The following is a 16,585-nucleotide window of genomic DNA, read 5'->3' on the forward strand; positions in this document are numbered from 1 at the left end:
TGATCCCAAGCATAGAATTGGCCTTCTTTACTGCCGCAACAAGCTTTATACAGCTTATTATTTAGCTTATTATTACGTATTTATTCAACAAGCTTATTCAGGCAACAAGCTACAGACTAACAGGAAGCAGAAACATTTGGCTCCTCAGTTAAGCAAGATCGGTAAACAAGAAGCACCCATGCTATAAGTGCTTAACTGAATCTGCGGATACTGGATACATGGATACGGGGACTCGCCTGCGTATGAAATTGATAATAGATAATTATCCTTGTAGTTTTTGTTTACCTTGAATAAAATGATACATGATCTTTAATTTTAATGCCCTTTTTATTGTACATTTATCAGGTGTTATCAATGTCAGCTATGCAACAGTTCCAGGATGGCTTGGCTTAAGAAATCAGACTGAAGGGATGTTAGCTGAACCAGGAGTTGATTATATACCTGTTTCAGGATCTTTGCTTTTAGGAGAAAGTGAAACATCAGCCACCATAAACATTACTATTTTAGAGGTAATGTCATTCAGCACTGGAATGAAACAGATTGTAATTTTGACAGGGTTTAGTAATTGAGGTTTTTTGTGGTAAAGAAAAGCACAGAAAGCTAAGAGGAATTAGATTTATACAAGTAGAATCACCTTTCATTACGATGTCTTCACTATCAGCATGGTACACTTCACATGCATCAAAGTCCATAATGGGGTTGCTACATTTTCAAGGAAAGGGAAGAGACTCCTGGGAGAAGGCAGACTGTCCAACCATTGTCATTATTATTGAGAATATGTATATACCTCTTATTGACAAACAGTAGTTCACAAAGGGCACAATCCTAACCCCTTATGTTAGTGCTTTCCAGCACTGGCATAGCAGTGCCAATGAGACATATGCTGCATCCTGCAACTGGGTGTCACTCATGGAGGCCTCCTCAAAGTAAGGAAATGTTTATTCCCTTCCCTCAGAGTTGCATTGCCCTTAAGTCAGTGCTGGAAAGCACTGACATAAGGGGTTAGGATTGTGCCCAGAGCCATTGAGGGTGCAATCCTAACCCACTTTCCAGCACCGACATAAAGGCAGTGCAGCTCTGTGGTAAGGGAACAAACATTCCCTTACTTTGAGGAGGCCTCTGTGAGTGCCACCCAGCTGCAGGATGCAGCACACGTCCCACTGACACAGTTATACCAGTGCTGGAAAGTTGGTTAGGATTTGGACCTTAAATAGCTAAAGTGAATGGATCCCTGTAACTAGTGTATTAGGAAAAGGAATGAAAATGGGGAAAGTCAGTAAAAGTACAAGCAGGCTGGTGAAGGATGCTTGATTTGAGCTGGAAAGCACAAAGGAAAAGTTTGATCAAATAGATGCAGTAATCAGTAGCCCAGGAGCTGGAATGCTCCTGAAAAGACAGCCCCCCCCCCCCAATGAGACTCATCATATCCTAACCACTGAAGTTTGCAAATGGTCTGGATGGCAAACATAGGCCAAATCACATTTTGTTGTCTTAAAAGTTAGACCTATTCCTGGATACTTTTGGAGTGCCGATTCCAAAAATGGCATTAGTTTTGCCCTATCACATCTAGTTTCAGAGTTATATGGCATAGCCTTGTTAGTGAATGGTTCAAGCAGCTTCCTTGTGAGGAAGCCTACGCCATCACTTCTTCATGAGAAAGTTGCTTGAACCATTCACTAATGAGGCTATGCCATGTATCTCTGAAAATAGATGCGATAAAGCAAAACCGATGCCATTTTTTGAATCAGTGTCCCAAATTCATATGAAACAACCATAAATTTTGAAAAAAAGGTTTTTCTTACCCTCAACTTTATAGGCTAGTGAAATTAATATCCTGAAAGTAATCTAGCTAGAAACCATCCCTAGCATGTAGTTATTTACATTAATCCAAGGAATGCTGGTCCTCTATACTTACAAAAGAGTGAGTGCACTTCAGTATGCCAGCATTAAGTATTCATGGAAGGACTGAGCAGAATGCATCCATTTCCTATATGGGCCTGGGCTTAAAAAGCTTTGGCTTTATATCTTCAGAGTTACCTGACTGGAGGAGTGGTGGCCATGTGGTTTGCAACCCAAACAGGCAGGTTTGCAACCCAGTTGGCAGATACAGGCTATCTCTGGGCAGTATAGCTTTTGCAGACAGGATGAATCCACATCCAGCACATAGAAGTCTGGGAATGGTGTTTTCGAGCAAAGGATGGAGGCTGCTTGCCAGCAGCTTTTTAGGCTGTTGCTGTACCTGCACAGGTGAGTTAAAAGTGTCCAAAAATACAGAAAAATAGACAAAATATTAGGGAAACAACATGGCATTCATCACATATATGTTTCCCCCTTTTCCATCTCTGTACTTCCTTACCAAAACCTTTCATACTTAAACCTTCAGTGTTGGAGGCAAGATTTGTGACTGTTATGTCACTTTAAATGCATTATTTTATATACATTACATAAAGACCCATCAGTTGCCAGCTGCTTCTCCTTTTTGGGGAGAAGGCTAAAAACCAAATATAATGTGTAATAATATTTAAAAATTTTAAGTGAACTTTCTTTTCTGATTCTGAAATGCTGGCTAAAAAATATAGAATTAAAGAGGCATTTATTGAATTTCTGTTTTTCAGGACGATGAACCAGAGATACAAGAATTCTTCTTGGTTAATTTAACCTCTGTTGAACTCATCATAAATCCTTTGACATCTTTCCCACCCAGACTTGGTATAAATTTTATATTAGTGCAGTATAATTCTCAGTTACACAGTAACATGCACAATGTATACTTATGATAGCTCTTGAACTTTTGTAGATATACTGGTATCTTTTAGCTTTCTTATATAAGCCTTATTGTAATTTTAAAAAACTAAAAAGAAGAAGAAAAGGGTGTGTGTGAGGGAATCTTTACTTTCTGGAACACAGGTTTGTTGCTAAGCAGAAGAGGGGGGAAAAAAGTATTTCCTCACTTAAAAGTTGCCCCACATCACAAACTTCTTAATAAAAACTTGTCCCCAATTATTTAAGCTTTAACAGATTTATCCTATATAGGTTTATGCAGAAGTAAGTCCTATTGTGTTTAATGGAATTTACTCCGATGAAAACATGTATAGTGCAACCCAAATCATTTTCAGTTGTCTTTGGCATTGTTATCAATTTTACTTTTTCAACTGATACCAGCATTCTTGCTGGGTAGTTGGTGTAGTTCCTTTCAAAATGCTTGTATTTGTTTGCTTGGTCTGGCCAATTGCTTTGTGGACTAGATGTTACTCTTCAGGAAATTTCTTTCTGTGTACTTCTAATGTTTCATATTTGACCTCCTTTATTTGCGTGCCTGTAGATATGACTGGTTTAATTCATTACAGAGTTAAAGGTAAATAGCAAAATATTTCCTTCTAATCTGTCCAGTTTAATATGTGTGTGCTAGAGTTAGTATAGATAATATTTCGTCCTCTTGTGTTAACTATATGTCTATTCTACTTTCCTTCATTAAGTGAGAACAGTGTCTTGTATGCTTCATGGTTCAGTACTGAAAGGCAACTTGGTGCCTTTGAGCAGTGCCATAAACATAAGTAAAAGAACAACAATCAATATTTGTGTTATTGTTGTTTCAGGATTTTGGAGACATTGTTTTCTACTTGCAGTATTTCTAACATTTGACAGTAAATCATAAAATAATGCCTAAAGTCATGTTCAACTGTTCATATTTTGTTTTCAGACATAGATGGTTTGGTAGCACAGATTATTATTGATGCTAATGATGGAGCAAGAGGTATAATTGGCTGGCAAAACACTAAGTAAGTTTCATCTTTCATGAAGATATTCTGTATTTCAGTTGCTTGAGCATATAGCTGTTCTCTTGTGATAGTACAAATGGAATGTGACGGGTGTTTCTGAGAGTTTCTTCTCAATAGTAGCTTCTTCATCGCACGTTCCCAAACTGCTTTTGGAATTTGGGTGTGTTTAAAAGAGTCAAAAATGCACAGTTTGAGTAGATTATTCTGTATTCATCCTCTATAGGTGCTTTTTTTTGGAGGGGGGAGAAGCTCATAACTCAGTGATAGAGCACAAGCTTTGAATATATTAAGTCTCAGGTTTGAATTCTGACACAAGTTCAAAGATTTCCAGTTACTACTTGAGAAAGACTACTGCCTTCAACCTTGAGAAGCCACTGCCCTCTATAATAGTCAGTACTGGGTTAGATACACTTGAATACAACCAGTCACAATCAGATCTTCATCGTGATTTTTTGAATATGTCAATATGCCAACGAAATCATATTCTTGCTGCTAATTGTTTAATGTGTTGAGATATTTTGTTCTCCTCAGTTTTGAAATAAATGAACTGAATGGAAGTCTGACATTAGCGATATTCCGGGACAGAGGTTATTATGGGAATGTGTCTTTGTTCTTATATGCCCAAAATCTGGAAGCACAGCATGGATTGGATTTTAATTTGACCTCAAGGGTAAGAAAAAGCATAACAACAATACTGTTCACAGTAGTACCAGCCCGATTGGATAACTTGATTCAGAGAGAAAATATTAGATAGTATTCTAATAAGAAGTTCCTAATTTCTATGTTTGGGAGGAGGAAGAAGGGGAAGTAAGACCATTTTCATGAGCGTGGTGGGAAAGATTGAGCGCAAATTTCAACTAGGTCAGAATCTGTTGAATCTTTTGCCATTTTCAGACGACAAATAAACATAGGCTGAACACATGGGAGTGGGATCATGTCTTTTGTCCCACCCTCAATCTCTGTGCAATCATTTGAAGATTAGCCTATGCATATACAAGGTGTATACACACAGGCTTTGTACACATAATCAGGAACCCTGCAAAATCCAGATTTGTACCCCATTCCATTGAGAGCCTATGCATGAACAAGTTCACATGTAGATTCAATTGTTACCTACAGAGCAGGTGCAATTACACTTACCTTCCTCCAACTTTATCCAGTGCATGTTGATGAACTCAAAAGGGCCTATAATTACATTGTGATAATTACATTCAGTTTGTAATTCAGTATATTTTATTTAAAGTACTGACTTTCAAAATGCTACTTTCAAGTTCATATTTCTAAGAAATTGTACCAATGTGTTTTGTTAATAGACCATTTATTTTGCCAATGGAGAAAGATACAAATATATTAATGTTACGATTTTTGATGATGAGATTCCTGAAGGGGACGAGAGATTCCAGCTAATTTTAACAAACCCATCCCTTGGTCTGGAATTAGGACAAAACACAACAGGTACTATAAACTAATCTTGAAATGCAGGTAGTTTTATTTTTATTTGATTGCAGAATTATATTCTAGGAACCATCATTACTAGCAGTGGATAATTATGTATTGTTCACGAACCTAAAATCTACATAAGGGAATTATTTAACTACCCACTTTATATAATATTTGTGAACAAAAAAGCTGTGATAGGCAATTTGTTGTATTATTCTGCAATTAACTATATTGTTGATGCAAACATTTATGTGCTCAATAGTATAGTACATTCCTGCTTCAGTTATTCTTCAGTAATAATTGCTTTGTAATTCACATTCAATGTGGTGTTGAATGTAACAGGATCACAATATGAAACCAAATTTTGTGTAATCCTCTGATTAAGCACTCATTCCACTGAATAATAAATTACGTATATAAAAAAAACTTATCAAGTAACAATAGAGGAGAAAGTAAAATACTTCAGAATATTAAGTGTTTTGAATAATGCATATCATTCAAGGAGTTAATTTTCTTCATTCAATTAGAGCTTTAGGAAGGTTCTTGAATACGTACATAAATTTAAGCCGCTTACACTACAATCTTATGTTGAAGTTATCAGTCCAACATTGACCTCGATTTATGTTGTAGCATATGTCGACTCATCCCTCTCACAACTGCCCCTGTCTCCGCTCATTCTGAAGGTGTCTCCTAACTGCACTTGTGCCAGTATTGCACCAGGGTCTAGGTACATCTGTCAGCAGAACTGGGGCTACAGTGGCAGGGCTGTTTGTATTGGCATAGCTGTCATTGTACCAGCATCCAAGGGCATATGCCAGTGGTTCACAAACTGTGGGTCGAAACCCACTGGTGGGGCATGATCTCATTTTTGGCGAGTGCCAAAGGGTGATGGAAAGATTAGATGACTAATTGCCTCCAGCCCTGAGGCTATTCAAAAATCAGAAACTGTAGCTGCTAATTACTCTACAGAGAGCTCGGTTTGCAAGCATGTGTAAATATAGGGATATAAATGTTTGAGGACCTTTTTCTGATTATTATTACCTATGAATTAATTAATTAATTAATTATTTCTTTCTAGATTTCTCTTTTTAAAAAATCTTGTAAACTTATGTGGTCACAATAGAGTAAAAAAGTGGGTCTGGTGCTAAAAAGTTTGGGAATCCTTGGCATAAATGATTAAGAGCGCAATCCTGTGGTCTGCGGCACGGCTCCGTGCCGTGGACCACACGGCACGTTTGCGGGGCTCACCACCGGGCTCCCACCGAAGCTAGCCCAGTGCCGGCTGGGGCGGGGCTAGTGCGTGGTGGTCACCCAGGTTCTGCAGCTCAGCAGTCTCCTAGACCGCCGGGCTGCAGAACGGGAGGCAGGGGCGTGGCTGGGGGCATGGGGGAGGCATTCCGGGGAGGGGAGAGGCGTGCCAAGGGTGGGCGGGAGGTGTGTCGGGGGGAGAGGAAGAGGCGAATCCACAGACCTGAGCTCCGCAGGATCCAAGGCGCTCGTGGAGGGCTGCGCACCCTACATGAGCACCTTTACTTTAGCACCGATCTTTTGGACGGCGCTAAAGAGAGTAGCCCCATTGCAGGGCTGCTTCCCTTACTCAGGGGAAGGGGACAAATGTCCCCTTCTCCCGAGGTGCCTCCCACGATAGCATGGGAGGTGCAGAATCTGGCAGCAGCCCTCCATGGAGCCACTGAGTCTGGGCACTGCGGACAGCTCAGGATTGGGCTGTAAATATCTTATACTGCTCAGACTGACATTTCTGAAATATACCATTTCACCCCTAACTTTTCCATCAAATCAAATGCTTCAGTGCTTTGCAGAATAAAACATATTTAATGAACCTTGTAATTAATTGGGAGGGGGGTGTTATGTGGTATTTCTCTCTTCCTCCTGCATATATTTTGCACAGAGAAGATTATCCTACATTCACTATTATAATTTCCTTTGTTTTCTGTGCAAAGCCACAATTACCATCGTTGCCAATGATGATGGCCATGGAGTTTTGTCCTTCAACAACAGTGATAATTTCTTTCTGAAGGAACCAACATCTCTCGGTCTGAGTGAAAGTGTTGCAGTGCTAACCATTATCAGGGAACCTCCTCAGGGAATATTTGGGACTGTGACTGTGCAATATCTTGTGAGAGAGAAAAATTCTTCTGAAGCATCTGTAGATTTGACGCCATCACAAGGTTATATTGTTCTAGAAGAAGGAGTTAGATTCAAGGTAATATGCAGGTAGTTATTACAAAATGAAAGAAATTTGGCTTTATATTAAAGTCCATCTGTTTGTATATCTAGAAAAAATTTTAAAGTAATATAATGAGCCCTCCTTTTGCGCAGACTCGGCATCCACAGATGCTGAGCCTGTGACTCAAGGGCCTCAAAAGACCTCCAGGATGTGTCGAGAAGTGGCTTTTGGTTGTGTCTGGGTGGAGTTCTGAGGCTGCATGTGGTCTCTTCATGCCTCAGAAGGCCTTTCAGACATGACTGGAAGGTACATCCAGTTTGCTGGAAAAACAAGAGGTACATTTCAGTAGCATCCGGGAAGGTTCTGGGGAGGCCGGGAGGCCATGCATGACCTCCAGAGGGCTAGGCACGGCCCCTGGGTAAGGGACTGCAGCGCCACACCCCCCTACAGATTTCATTATCCATGAAATTTGGTATCCATGGGGGGTAGGGGCCTGGAACAGATTTCCCAAGGATATCAAGGATATCAGTGGATATCAACTGTACAGCAAGTCCTTGCTTAAAGTTGTCAATTGGTTCTTGGAAACTGCAACTTTAAGGGACAGATATACACTAGTCCAGTGGTTCTCAAACTTTTATCTGTCCCTTTAGTAGTTACAAGCCCTATAAAAGTAATTTTGTTATTTCTTTGTTGATTTCAGTGGATTTCAAGTTTTCTCAATTTATCCACTTGTTTTCTCTTAACAGATGTTGCATATTACTGCTGTACTTGATGCCGAACCAGAAATGGATGAACACTTCATTGTTACTCTGTTCAATCCAACTGGAGGAGCCAGGCTTGGTGCCAGAGTAGAAACTTTGATTACAGTATTGCAAAATCAGGCCCCACTGGGACTTTTCAGTATCTATCCGGTTTTAAATAGGTATAATATGCAATTGTCTCAGTAAATACTGACAAAAATAATTTGTCTTTCTTGTATGTAAGATGTTATTCTACATTTTATTTTGGTACAATCAATTAATATAAAAAATCAAGCTAAAGGCAGATACTTATAAATAATTCAGTCTCAACATATAAAAACTATAAGAAGTGAAAAAACTATTTTAAAAACTAGAAATTCTGATATCAGTGCTATGTTTTCATTTCCAAAGATCAATAAACTGTTGCAAACCAGGGCTAGTGAGTAAGATGTTGAGACTAAGGGTCCAATCCTATGCAGTGTACGCTAGCTCACCACTGGTGTACACTGTCGCAAATGTGCCATAAGGCACGTTTGCGACCCTCAGTGCTGGCGGAGTGCCAGTGCTAGCTCAGAGCTGGCTGGCATTGGGCTAGTGGTGGTGGAGCACTGGTACTCCACTACTTGGCGGTCGCATAGACCGCCGGGCAGCGGAGAGGTAGGAGGAGGCAGGGAGGAGGCATTCCGGGGTGAGGGGAGGCAGAGGAAGGGTGGGGAGGAGGTGTGTCGGGGAGGGAGCAGGTTGGGAGGGACCAGTGGAGCAAACCTCCACCGGTTCCTGAGCCTCCATGTTGAACTGCCCGCCTGACATGGAGGCTCTTAATTCTATGCTGACCCTCGAGTTGCCATACAATTGAGTAGCCTCACTGTGAGGTTATTTGCCTTACCAAGGGTAAGGGGACAAAAGTGAGCCTGCAGGATGCAGTGGCAGCTATAGCTTGTATTTTCTAGTTTGGAAGCTAAAGACAGTGCAAATCATTGTTTGCTGGTTCAGGAGTAACCACTAATGATTAAAACTGAGCAGAAATTAATTGGATCTGAATGCACAAGTGGAGGCAAAAGGAATAGAAGAGTGCACATGTCCAATGCATAGTTCTCTTCCTCCATGGTTTGGCACATTGAGAAAGTCATGTGCAAACCAGCCCCATGATCTGCCATTGGTTTTAAAAATAATTTTTATAGTAAAAAGGTAATATTTTGACAGCTACCTTATCACTACTTTGATGGTAAGAACACATTTTTAGACACAAATCAGAATAATAACAAATACCCACCTCTGACTCCAACATTTAAATAATCCCATAATTGAAGATACTGATAACCCGTGAGGAGTCACAGGGTGCATTTTCCTCCTGAGTTTATCAAGGTTTTGTACAATTTTCAGTTGGTGAATCCTAAATCCCCATATTTTGCTCCTGCAGAAATTCAGTTTGTTAAATTGTAATTATCACTGCTAAATGGTCAATAAAAATAATCTTGGGCTAAAGAGTTTTTAAAGTTCCCCCGATACTTTCATTATTGATGCAATAAATAGATTTGTTTATCCTGCCATCCTCTCCAGTGCCCTATACAAACCACCCTCATCTGGCACAAACGTACCCCTGCCCAGTTGGGATCCAGCACCTGGAGACCAGTACTTGTCCTCACGCTGGCCTATCTGGTTCACAGGTCATTGCAAATGTGCTTTATGGCATATTCGCAACACTCAAGCTGGCGCAGGTGACTTGCACTGGCCCAATGCAGGGTTCAGGTTGCGCCCTAATATCCTGCTGTAGCATCTTGTATCATTTATTAAGCTTTATATTTCCATCCTGCCCATTAGCCCCTCCAGGCCCTAGTCTTATACAAGATATTCCTTGGTTTACTTTTGTAATGGTCTCCATAATTTTTAGGACAGATTCTGTCAACATTGAAGAAACCAACACTACTATCTACTTCAAAGTGTTGCGGAGCAATGGGATCAACACATCAGTGAGTGTGGAATGGGAAACAGTGTCTGACACTGCATTTGGGATAAGTAAGTCAATTCATGAATAAGTTTTAAGTCACATGTTACAAATGAAACAAGGAGAATAATTTGAATCCAGAGGCCCTGGAATGGATGTGACTGGTGTCAGCTGTTGCTATTTTGGCTGCTGTCTTCTGGGTCACAGTTCTGACCAACTTATGGTTGCATGTGTTTGAGATTGACACCATCACTTCAATAATACACATTTCTTTAATTTCTGCCACTCCACTGAGTGATTAGTGTATTTTTTTTTCCTTGTAGAGGGTGGAATAAGCGTGTTGTCACTTCTGCAAAGTTTTGTGGAAGAACCACCATCTAGCTGGTGTTTCTTTACTTCAGGAGAATCTTTATATGGAATATTGTTGCGATCACATCCAGCTCTAAATTCCTCAGTATACAAGTGGCAGGGAGTTTTTGTTCCTGTTGAGGTAAATACTTAAAATACATGTGAAATGCTTTTTAAAAAAACAAGAATAATCCAGTTTTGTCTATTTTGTCATGCTAATCTGCCTTGTTTCAGAGCAAATTCCCCTCCATTAGGGAGCGGGACCAGAGCAGGAGCGTTGCCTCTGAACTTTGGGGAAAAGGAGTAGGTGGATTGGTTGAAGCTCTTTTTTCTTCCTTGCTCAGTCTTGGGGATCTTATTAGGGAGCTGCCAAACAAATTAAGGGTGGTACTTGAATTTAAGTAGCTGTTTCTTTTTTTTAAACCAAAGGTGCATATGGTCTAGAATCCCTGCTCTTAAATATATGTGGGCAGGCTATGCCAGTGATTCCCAAACTTACCTGAGTCACGATGCCCCTGCAGCTTCCTCAACCAGGCACCACTGTCTTGGATCTAGTGAAATATGGTGAGATTCAAGATGGCAGCACCCAAATCTTGCAAGATTTTGTGATATCCAAGCTGGCATTACCCACACCTCGTAAGATATGGGCGCCACTATCTTGGATATCACAAAATCTAATGAAAATCTTGAGATTTTGTGAGATTCAAGATGGAAGCTCCCAGGGGAATAGATAGGAGGGGCCACCGAGGATATTCTGCAGTACCCCTGTGAGTGTGCTGTGATGCCATAAAAAAAACAGGTCATCAACTCACACTTCATGGTTCTTTTCTCAGGAGTTTACTATTCAGAATCCTCAACACTGTGTGGCATTTCAAATCAACGGCTTCTCCTATCTTGTGATTACTCATGATGGAGCAAAACAGTACAGACCTTCTGACAACACTGTGTTCTCCTTCACCCCTGGATTTCAGTTACTACAGGTAATGTGTTTGTTTGGTTCAAGCTTTTTAAAAATACATACATTTGTATGTGCAGGAGGTCTGGTCTAGAGGGTAGAGCCTCCATTTGCCTGAAGATTAACATCCACAAGGTCGCCAGTTCGAGGCCACCGGCACCGTGCGACCTTGAAGCAGCTGGCAAGCTGCAGCTGAGCTGTTCCATCTGCTCGGAGCGTGGGAGGATGGAGGCCAGAATGTTAAACCAGATCGGAGCGTAACACCTTGAATGTGGTGGTTCTTGAAAGAGAGAACCTTCTTTCAATTTGTAAAAATCCCTGCGTGGATTTAATAAGCCTGCCTGTGTAAACCGCCTTGAATAAAGTCTTGAATAAAGACCAAGAAAGGCGGTATATAAATACTGTATATTATTATTATTATTATTATTATTATTATTATTATTATTATTATTATGTGTGGATAGAATACTCACAGACATTGAGCATGCTTTTTCCATCATAGAGACAATTCCCGTGGTAGGATTACCTTTCTCAGACCATGTCAAAATCAGAATGTTCTTACTGAGATAGATGATATATGGTTCTCTATGTCTGTTTAATTTAATTTAAACTGTATATGTTTCTTAATGTGCACATACTCTAACACTGCCTCATTTATATTTGGGTAAACACAATTCTTGTGTGTCTGAAGGCCAGTCATGTCTATGGCGGACCCCCACTTGGTGGGCTCAGGGAGAGGAGTTACTGCTGAGGAGAGTTGGGGTTGCCTGGACTTATCCCGTTCTAGAAGAAGTTGCAGAGGCTTAGCAAGGGGCCTGCACCAACAGTTCATTCGTGTTAAATTCTTCGCATTCATCTAGCCCCTGTTACTTCACGGGAACCAGTGCTATGTCCATTCACAAAGACTCGTGCCTGGTCCACCTCACAGGTGCTAGGGTTAGAACATAAGAACAGCCCCACAGGATCAGGTCATAGGCCATCTAGTCCAGCTTCCTGTATCTCACAGCGGCCCACCAAATGCCCCAGGCAGCACACCAGATAATAAGAGACCTCATTCTGGCACCCTCCCTTGCATCTGGCATTCTGACATAGCCCATTTCTAAAATCAGGAGGCTGCACATACACATCATGGCTTGTAACCCGTAATGGGTTTTTCCTCCAGAAACTTCTCCAATCTCCTTTTAAAGGCATCCAGGCCAGACGCCATCACCACATCCTGTGGCAAGGAGTTCCACAGACCGACCACATGCTGAGTAAAGAAATATTTTCTTTTGTCTGTCCTAACCCTCCCAACACTCAATTTTAGTGGATGTCCCCTGGTTCTGGTGTTATGTGAGAGTGTAAAGAGCATCCCTCTATCCACTCTGTCCATCCCCTGCATAATTTTGTATGTCTCAATCATGTCCCCCCTCAGGTGCCTCTTTTCTAGGCTGAAGAGGCCCAAATGCCTTTCCTCGTAAGGAAGGCGCCCCAGCCCAGTAATCATCTTAGTCGCTCTCTTTTGCACCTTTTCCATTTCCACTATGTCCTTTTTGAGATGTGGTAACCAGAACTGGACACAATACTCCAGGTGTGGCCTTACCATCGATTTGTACAACGGCAGTATAATATTAGCCATTTTGTTCTCAATACCTTTTCTAATGATCCCAAGCATAGAATTGGCCTTCTTCACTGCCACCACACATTGGATCGATACTTTCATTGACCTGTCCACCACCACCCCAAGATGTCTCTCCTGATCTGTCACAGACAGCTCAGAACCTATCAGCCTATATGTGAAGTTTTGATTTTTTTGCCCCAGTTTCTGACTTTACACTTACTGACATTGAAGTACATCTGCCATTTTGCTGCCCATTCTGCCAGTCTGGAGAGATCCTTCTGGAGCTCCTCATAATCACTTCTGGTCTTCACCACTCGGAAAAGTTTGGTGCCATCTGCAAACTTTGCGACCTCACTGCTCACCCCTGTCTCCAGGTCATTTATGAAGAGGTTGAAAAGCACCGGTCCCAGGACAGATCCTTGGGGCACACTGCTTTTCACTTCTCTCCATTGTGAAAATTGCCCATTGACACCCAGTCTCTGTTCCCTGGTCTTCAACCACTTCTCAATCCATGAGAGGACCTGTCCTCTAATTCCCTGACTGTGGAGTTTTTTCAGTAGCCTTTGGTGAGGGACCGTGTCGAACGCCTTCTGAAAGTCCAGATATATAATGTCTATGGGTTCTCCCACATCCACATGCCTGTTGACCTTTTCAAAGAATTCTATAAGGTTAGTGAGGCAAGACTTACCCTTACAGAAGCCATGCTGATTCTCCCTCAGCGAGGCCTGTTCATCTATGTGTTTTGAGATTCTATCTTTGATGAGGCATTCCACCATCTTACGCGTTACAGATGTTAGGCTGACCAGCCTATAGTTTCCCAGGCCCCCCTCTTTCCCTTTTTAAAGATAGGCGTGACATTTGCTATCCTCCAATCTTCTGGCATTCTGGCCGTTTTGAGGGACAAGTTGCATATCTTAGTCAAGAGATCAGCAACTTCATTCTTCAATTCCTTAATAACTCTTGGGTGGGTGCCATCAGGGCCCGGTGACTTATTGATCTTTAATTTATCAATGCGGTCTGGAAACGTCTTCTCTTTTAACCTCTGTCTGACTTAATTCCTTGGTCAGGAGGGGCCGTTCGGGCAGCAGTATCTGCCCGAGGTCTTCTGCAGTGAAGACAGATGCCAAGAACTCATTTAATTTTTCTGCCATCTCTAAGTCTCCTTTTATCTCCACTTTCCCTCCCTCATCATCCAGAGGGCCAACCGCTTCTCTGGCGGGTTTCCTGCTTCTAACATATTTGAAGAAGCTTTTATTATTCCCCTGAATGTTGCTGGCCATGCTTTCCTCATAGTCTCTCTTGGCCTCCCATATCACCTTCTTACATTTCTTTTGCCACAGTTTATGTTCCTTTTTATTCTCCTCATTAGGTTCACTGTCTTTCCAGTCCTGCCGGCAGTGGGGTTATCTGGACACAGCCCCTGGCCAGTGCTGAAGTGAGATAATGTCGCTGGCGATTGCTTGCTGGCTGGCTGGGGGGCTTTTGTCACTCCCAGTGCTTCCCATGAGTTGGCTGCTGGTCCCCCCAGGTCCAAGGACTAAGACACCTCCAGTGGCTGGGGTGGAAGTAACCCTTATGCCCTGCCTGAGGCAGGATGTATTAGACCCTCCATTCTCCCAAGGGGCTCTGGGACCTGTCCCAAGTCAGAGACAGGTCTCAACAAGAGTGTGGGGCTGGCAAACCTTCTCCTAGCTCCCATTCCCAGGGAGGAGCAACCTTTCCCTTTGTTTGCTGGGCTCCTTATGAACCCAGCAGCCAGCCCTGAGGGCTCCACCCCTTCCAACCATGTGATCAGCTGGGTCCTACTCCCAGGGAGACCTCTTGCCTGGGGGCTGTGTCCGGGAAGTACTCGCTCTGCTCCTCTACTCCCGAGGAGACCCCTGGTCCCAAGTAGACCTGTGTAGCTGGGCCAGGGTCCAGGTGACAAGGCCAAATAGACATGATGTGTGTGTGTTTTATATTCAAACTTTTACAAGTTTCACTCTTCCTTCCATGATATTTTATTGATTAATCTGTCTCAGAAAGCTGCTGTTACTACAGAAAGGAAAAAGAAAGACATAATAAAGGTACTTGTTTTGATAGCATTAAACAGTAATGGTGTGGCATACTGCAGCTCTTTTGACCCTTAGGAAAGAGCTGACATGTTTTCAAAGCTTAAACTACATTGAACTTTATTATACAGTTATAGAAATTAAATGCATTTCTAAGTCTTGAATTAGATAAACATTTTATTTCTTTTTCTTTTTTTAATTTCTTGCAGATTCAGACCATCTTGGTGATGGATACGAGCGATATAAAATATTTCAGTTTGGATCAAAATCACTATTTGATTATTGCAAGCTCTATGAGTGAATCTAAATCTCTCCAGGTTAGGAGGTCTTTTTAGTTCTTCCTTGGGGGTGGGGGGTGGGGAGAGAGTTAGTTTAGACCTGAGATCTCCAAATCCCCCAGCCTGGGGGCCAGATGCGGCCCACGACAAGCCACTATGCGGACCCCTGCAAGCCTCTGGCCCGCTGAATTGGATATGACCAGAGCTGTGCTCCAGATGCACCTGGAGAGTGTTCTGAGGGCTGAGAAGGCCATGTGCTTCCCATCAGAATGCCTTCTAAAGGCCTAAAAACAACATTTCCTGGTTTTCCTGAGAAACCAGGTTTTTGGGCCATCTGAAGGCCTTCGGCTTTCTGAGGTTTTCAAATGTATTTATTTAAATTTCATGTTTAAAATGTATTTTTCTGGCCCTTGACACCATACCAGATATTTGATGTGGCCCTTTGGCTGAAAAGTTTAGAGATCCATGGTTTAGACCAGGGGTGTCCAAACATTTTGGCAGGAGGGCCACATAATCTCTCTGACACTGTGTCAGGGGCCGGGGAAAAAAAAGAATTAATTTGCATTTAAAATTTGAATAAATTTACATAAATGAATAGAGATGGAACTTATATGAATGAACGAAGGTCTTACAGTAGCTCAAGGCCTATAAAATGCCTTGCACAAAGCAAGGCCAGCCTTTCCTTTGCTGCCACTGCTGCATCACAGATGTGAAACACCCAAGTAGTGTAGGGAGCCCTTGTCCCACAGCTTAGGTGAGACATCGAACAGTCATCCTCACACTGAGAGCGGTTGCATCGGGCCAGCATGGGCTCCAGCAAGTCTCCAGAGGGCCAGAGGCTCAATGGAGGCCAGGGCTCCCTGTGGGATCCCCTGAGGGTGGCAAGTGGCCCCCGGGCTGGGGTTTGGGCACCCCTGGTTTAGACTACAGTTTAGCAGTATCTACAGAACTTCTGTGATTTCTGAATTGTTTAAGCATCTGAAAGCACATAAAGTTGCAAATTCAATTTGAAATTTTAAGAGTTACATGGAGGGCACACTAAAAATAAATTGGATCATTACTGGTTTGGGAAAATAGCTGTTAAACTTACAGCACTGACTTATACTATTTTAAATCCAAAGGAGTGTTTGAACTAAGCATGTTGGAATCAATGATAGAAGCAAATTGTGACTATTAATTTCAACACCTCAGTAATTTCAGTGGGACCTGTGGCCCCATCTTATTTTGGGCCTGCACTGTTGGAACATATGTTCTGCCAATG

At 41.9% G+C, this 16,585-nt stretch overlaps 1 protein-coding gene across 1 annotated transcript in view; it reads left to right on the top strand.

Annotated features, from left to right (window-relative positions):
- Positions 1-16,585, top strand: part of ADGRV1 (adhesion G protein-coupled receptor V1) — a 294,630-nt gene that overhangs the window by 88,875 nt on the left and 189,170 nt on the right. The window contains exons 39-49 of the mRNA XM_066613579.1: positions 346-509; positions 2,616-2,709; positions 3,701-3,779; positions 4,311-4,449; positions 5,093-5,234; positions 7,181-7,443; positions 8,154-8,329; positions 10,039-10,163; positions 10,416-10,582; positions 11,274-11,420; positions 15,256-15,363. Coding sequence (XP_066469676.1) covers positions 346-509; positions 2,616-2,709; positions 3,701-3,779; positions 4,311-4,449; positions 5,093-5,234; positions 7,181-7,443; positions 8,154-8,329; positions 10,039-10,163; positions 10,416-10,582; positions 11,274-11,420; positions 15,256-15,363 — 1,604 coding nt within the window. The remainder of the gene's footprint in view (positions 1-345; positions 510-2,615; positions 2,710-3,700; positions 3,780-4,310; positions 4,450-5,092; positions 5,235-7,180; positions 7,444-8,153; positions 8,330-10,038; positions 10,164-10,415; positions 10,583-11,273; positions 11,421-15,255; positions 15,364-16,585) is intronic.

This window comes from Tiliqua scincoides, chromosome 2 (genome assembly GCF_035046505.1).
Source record: "Tiliqua scincoides isolate rTilSci1 chromosome 2, rTilSci1.hap2, whole genome shotgun sequence".
In the NCBI taxonomy this organism is placed as follows: domain Eukaryota; kingdom Metazoa; phylum Chordata; class Lepidosauria; order Squamata; family Scincidae; genus Tiliqua; species Tiliqua scincoides.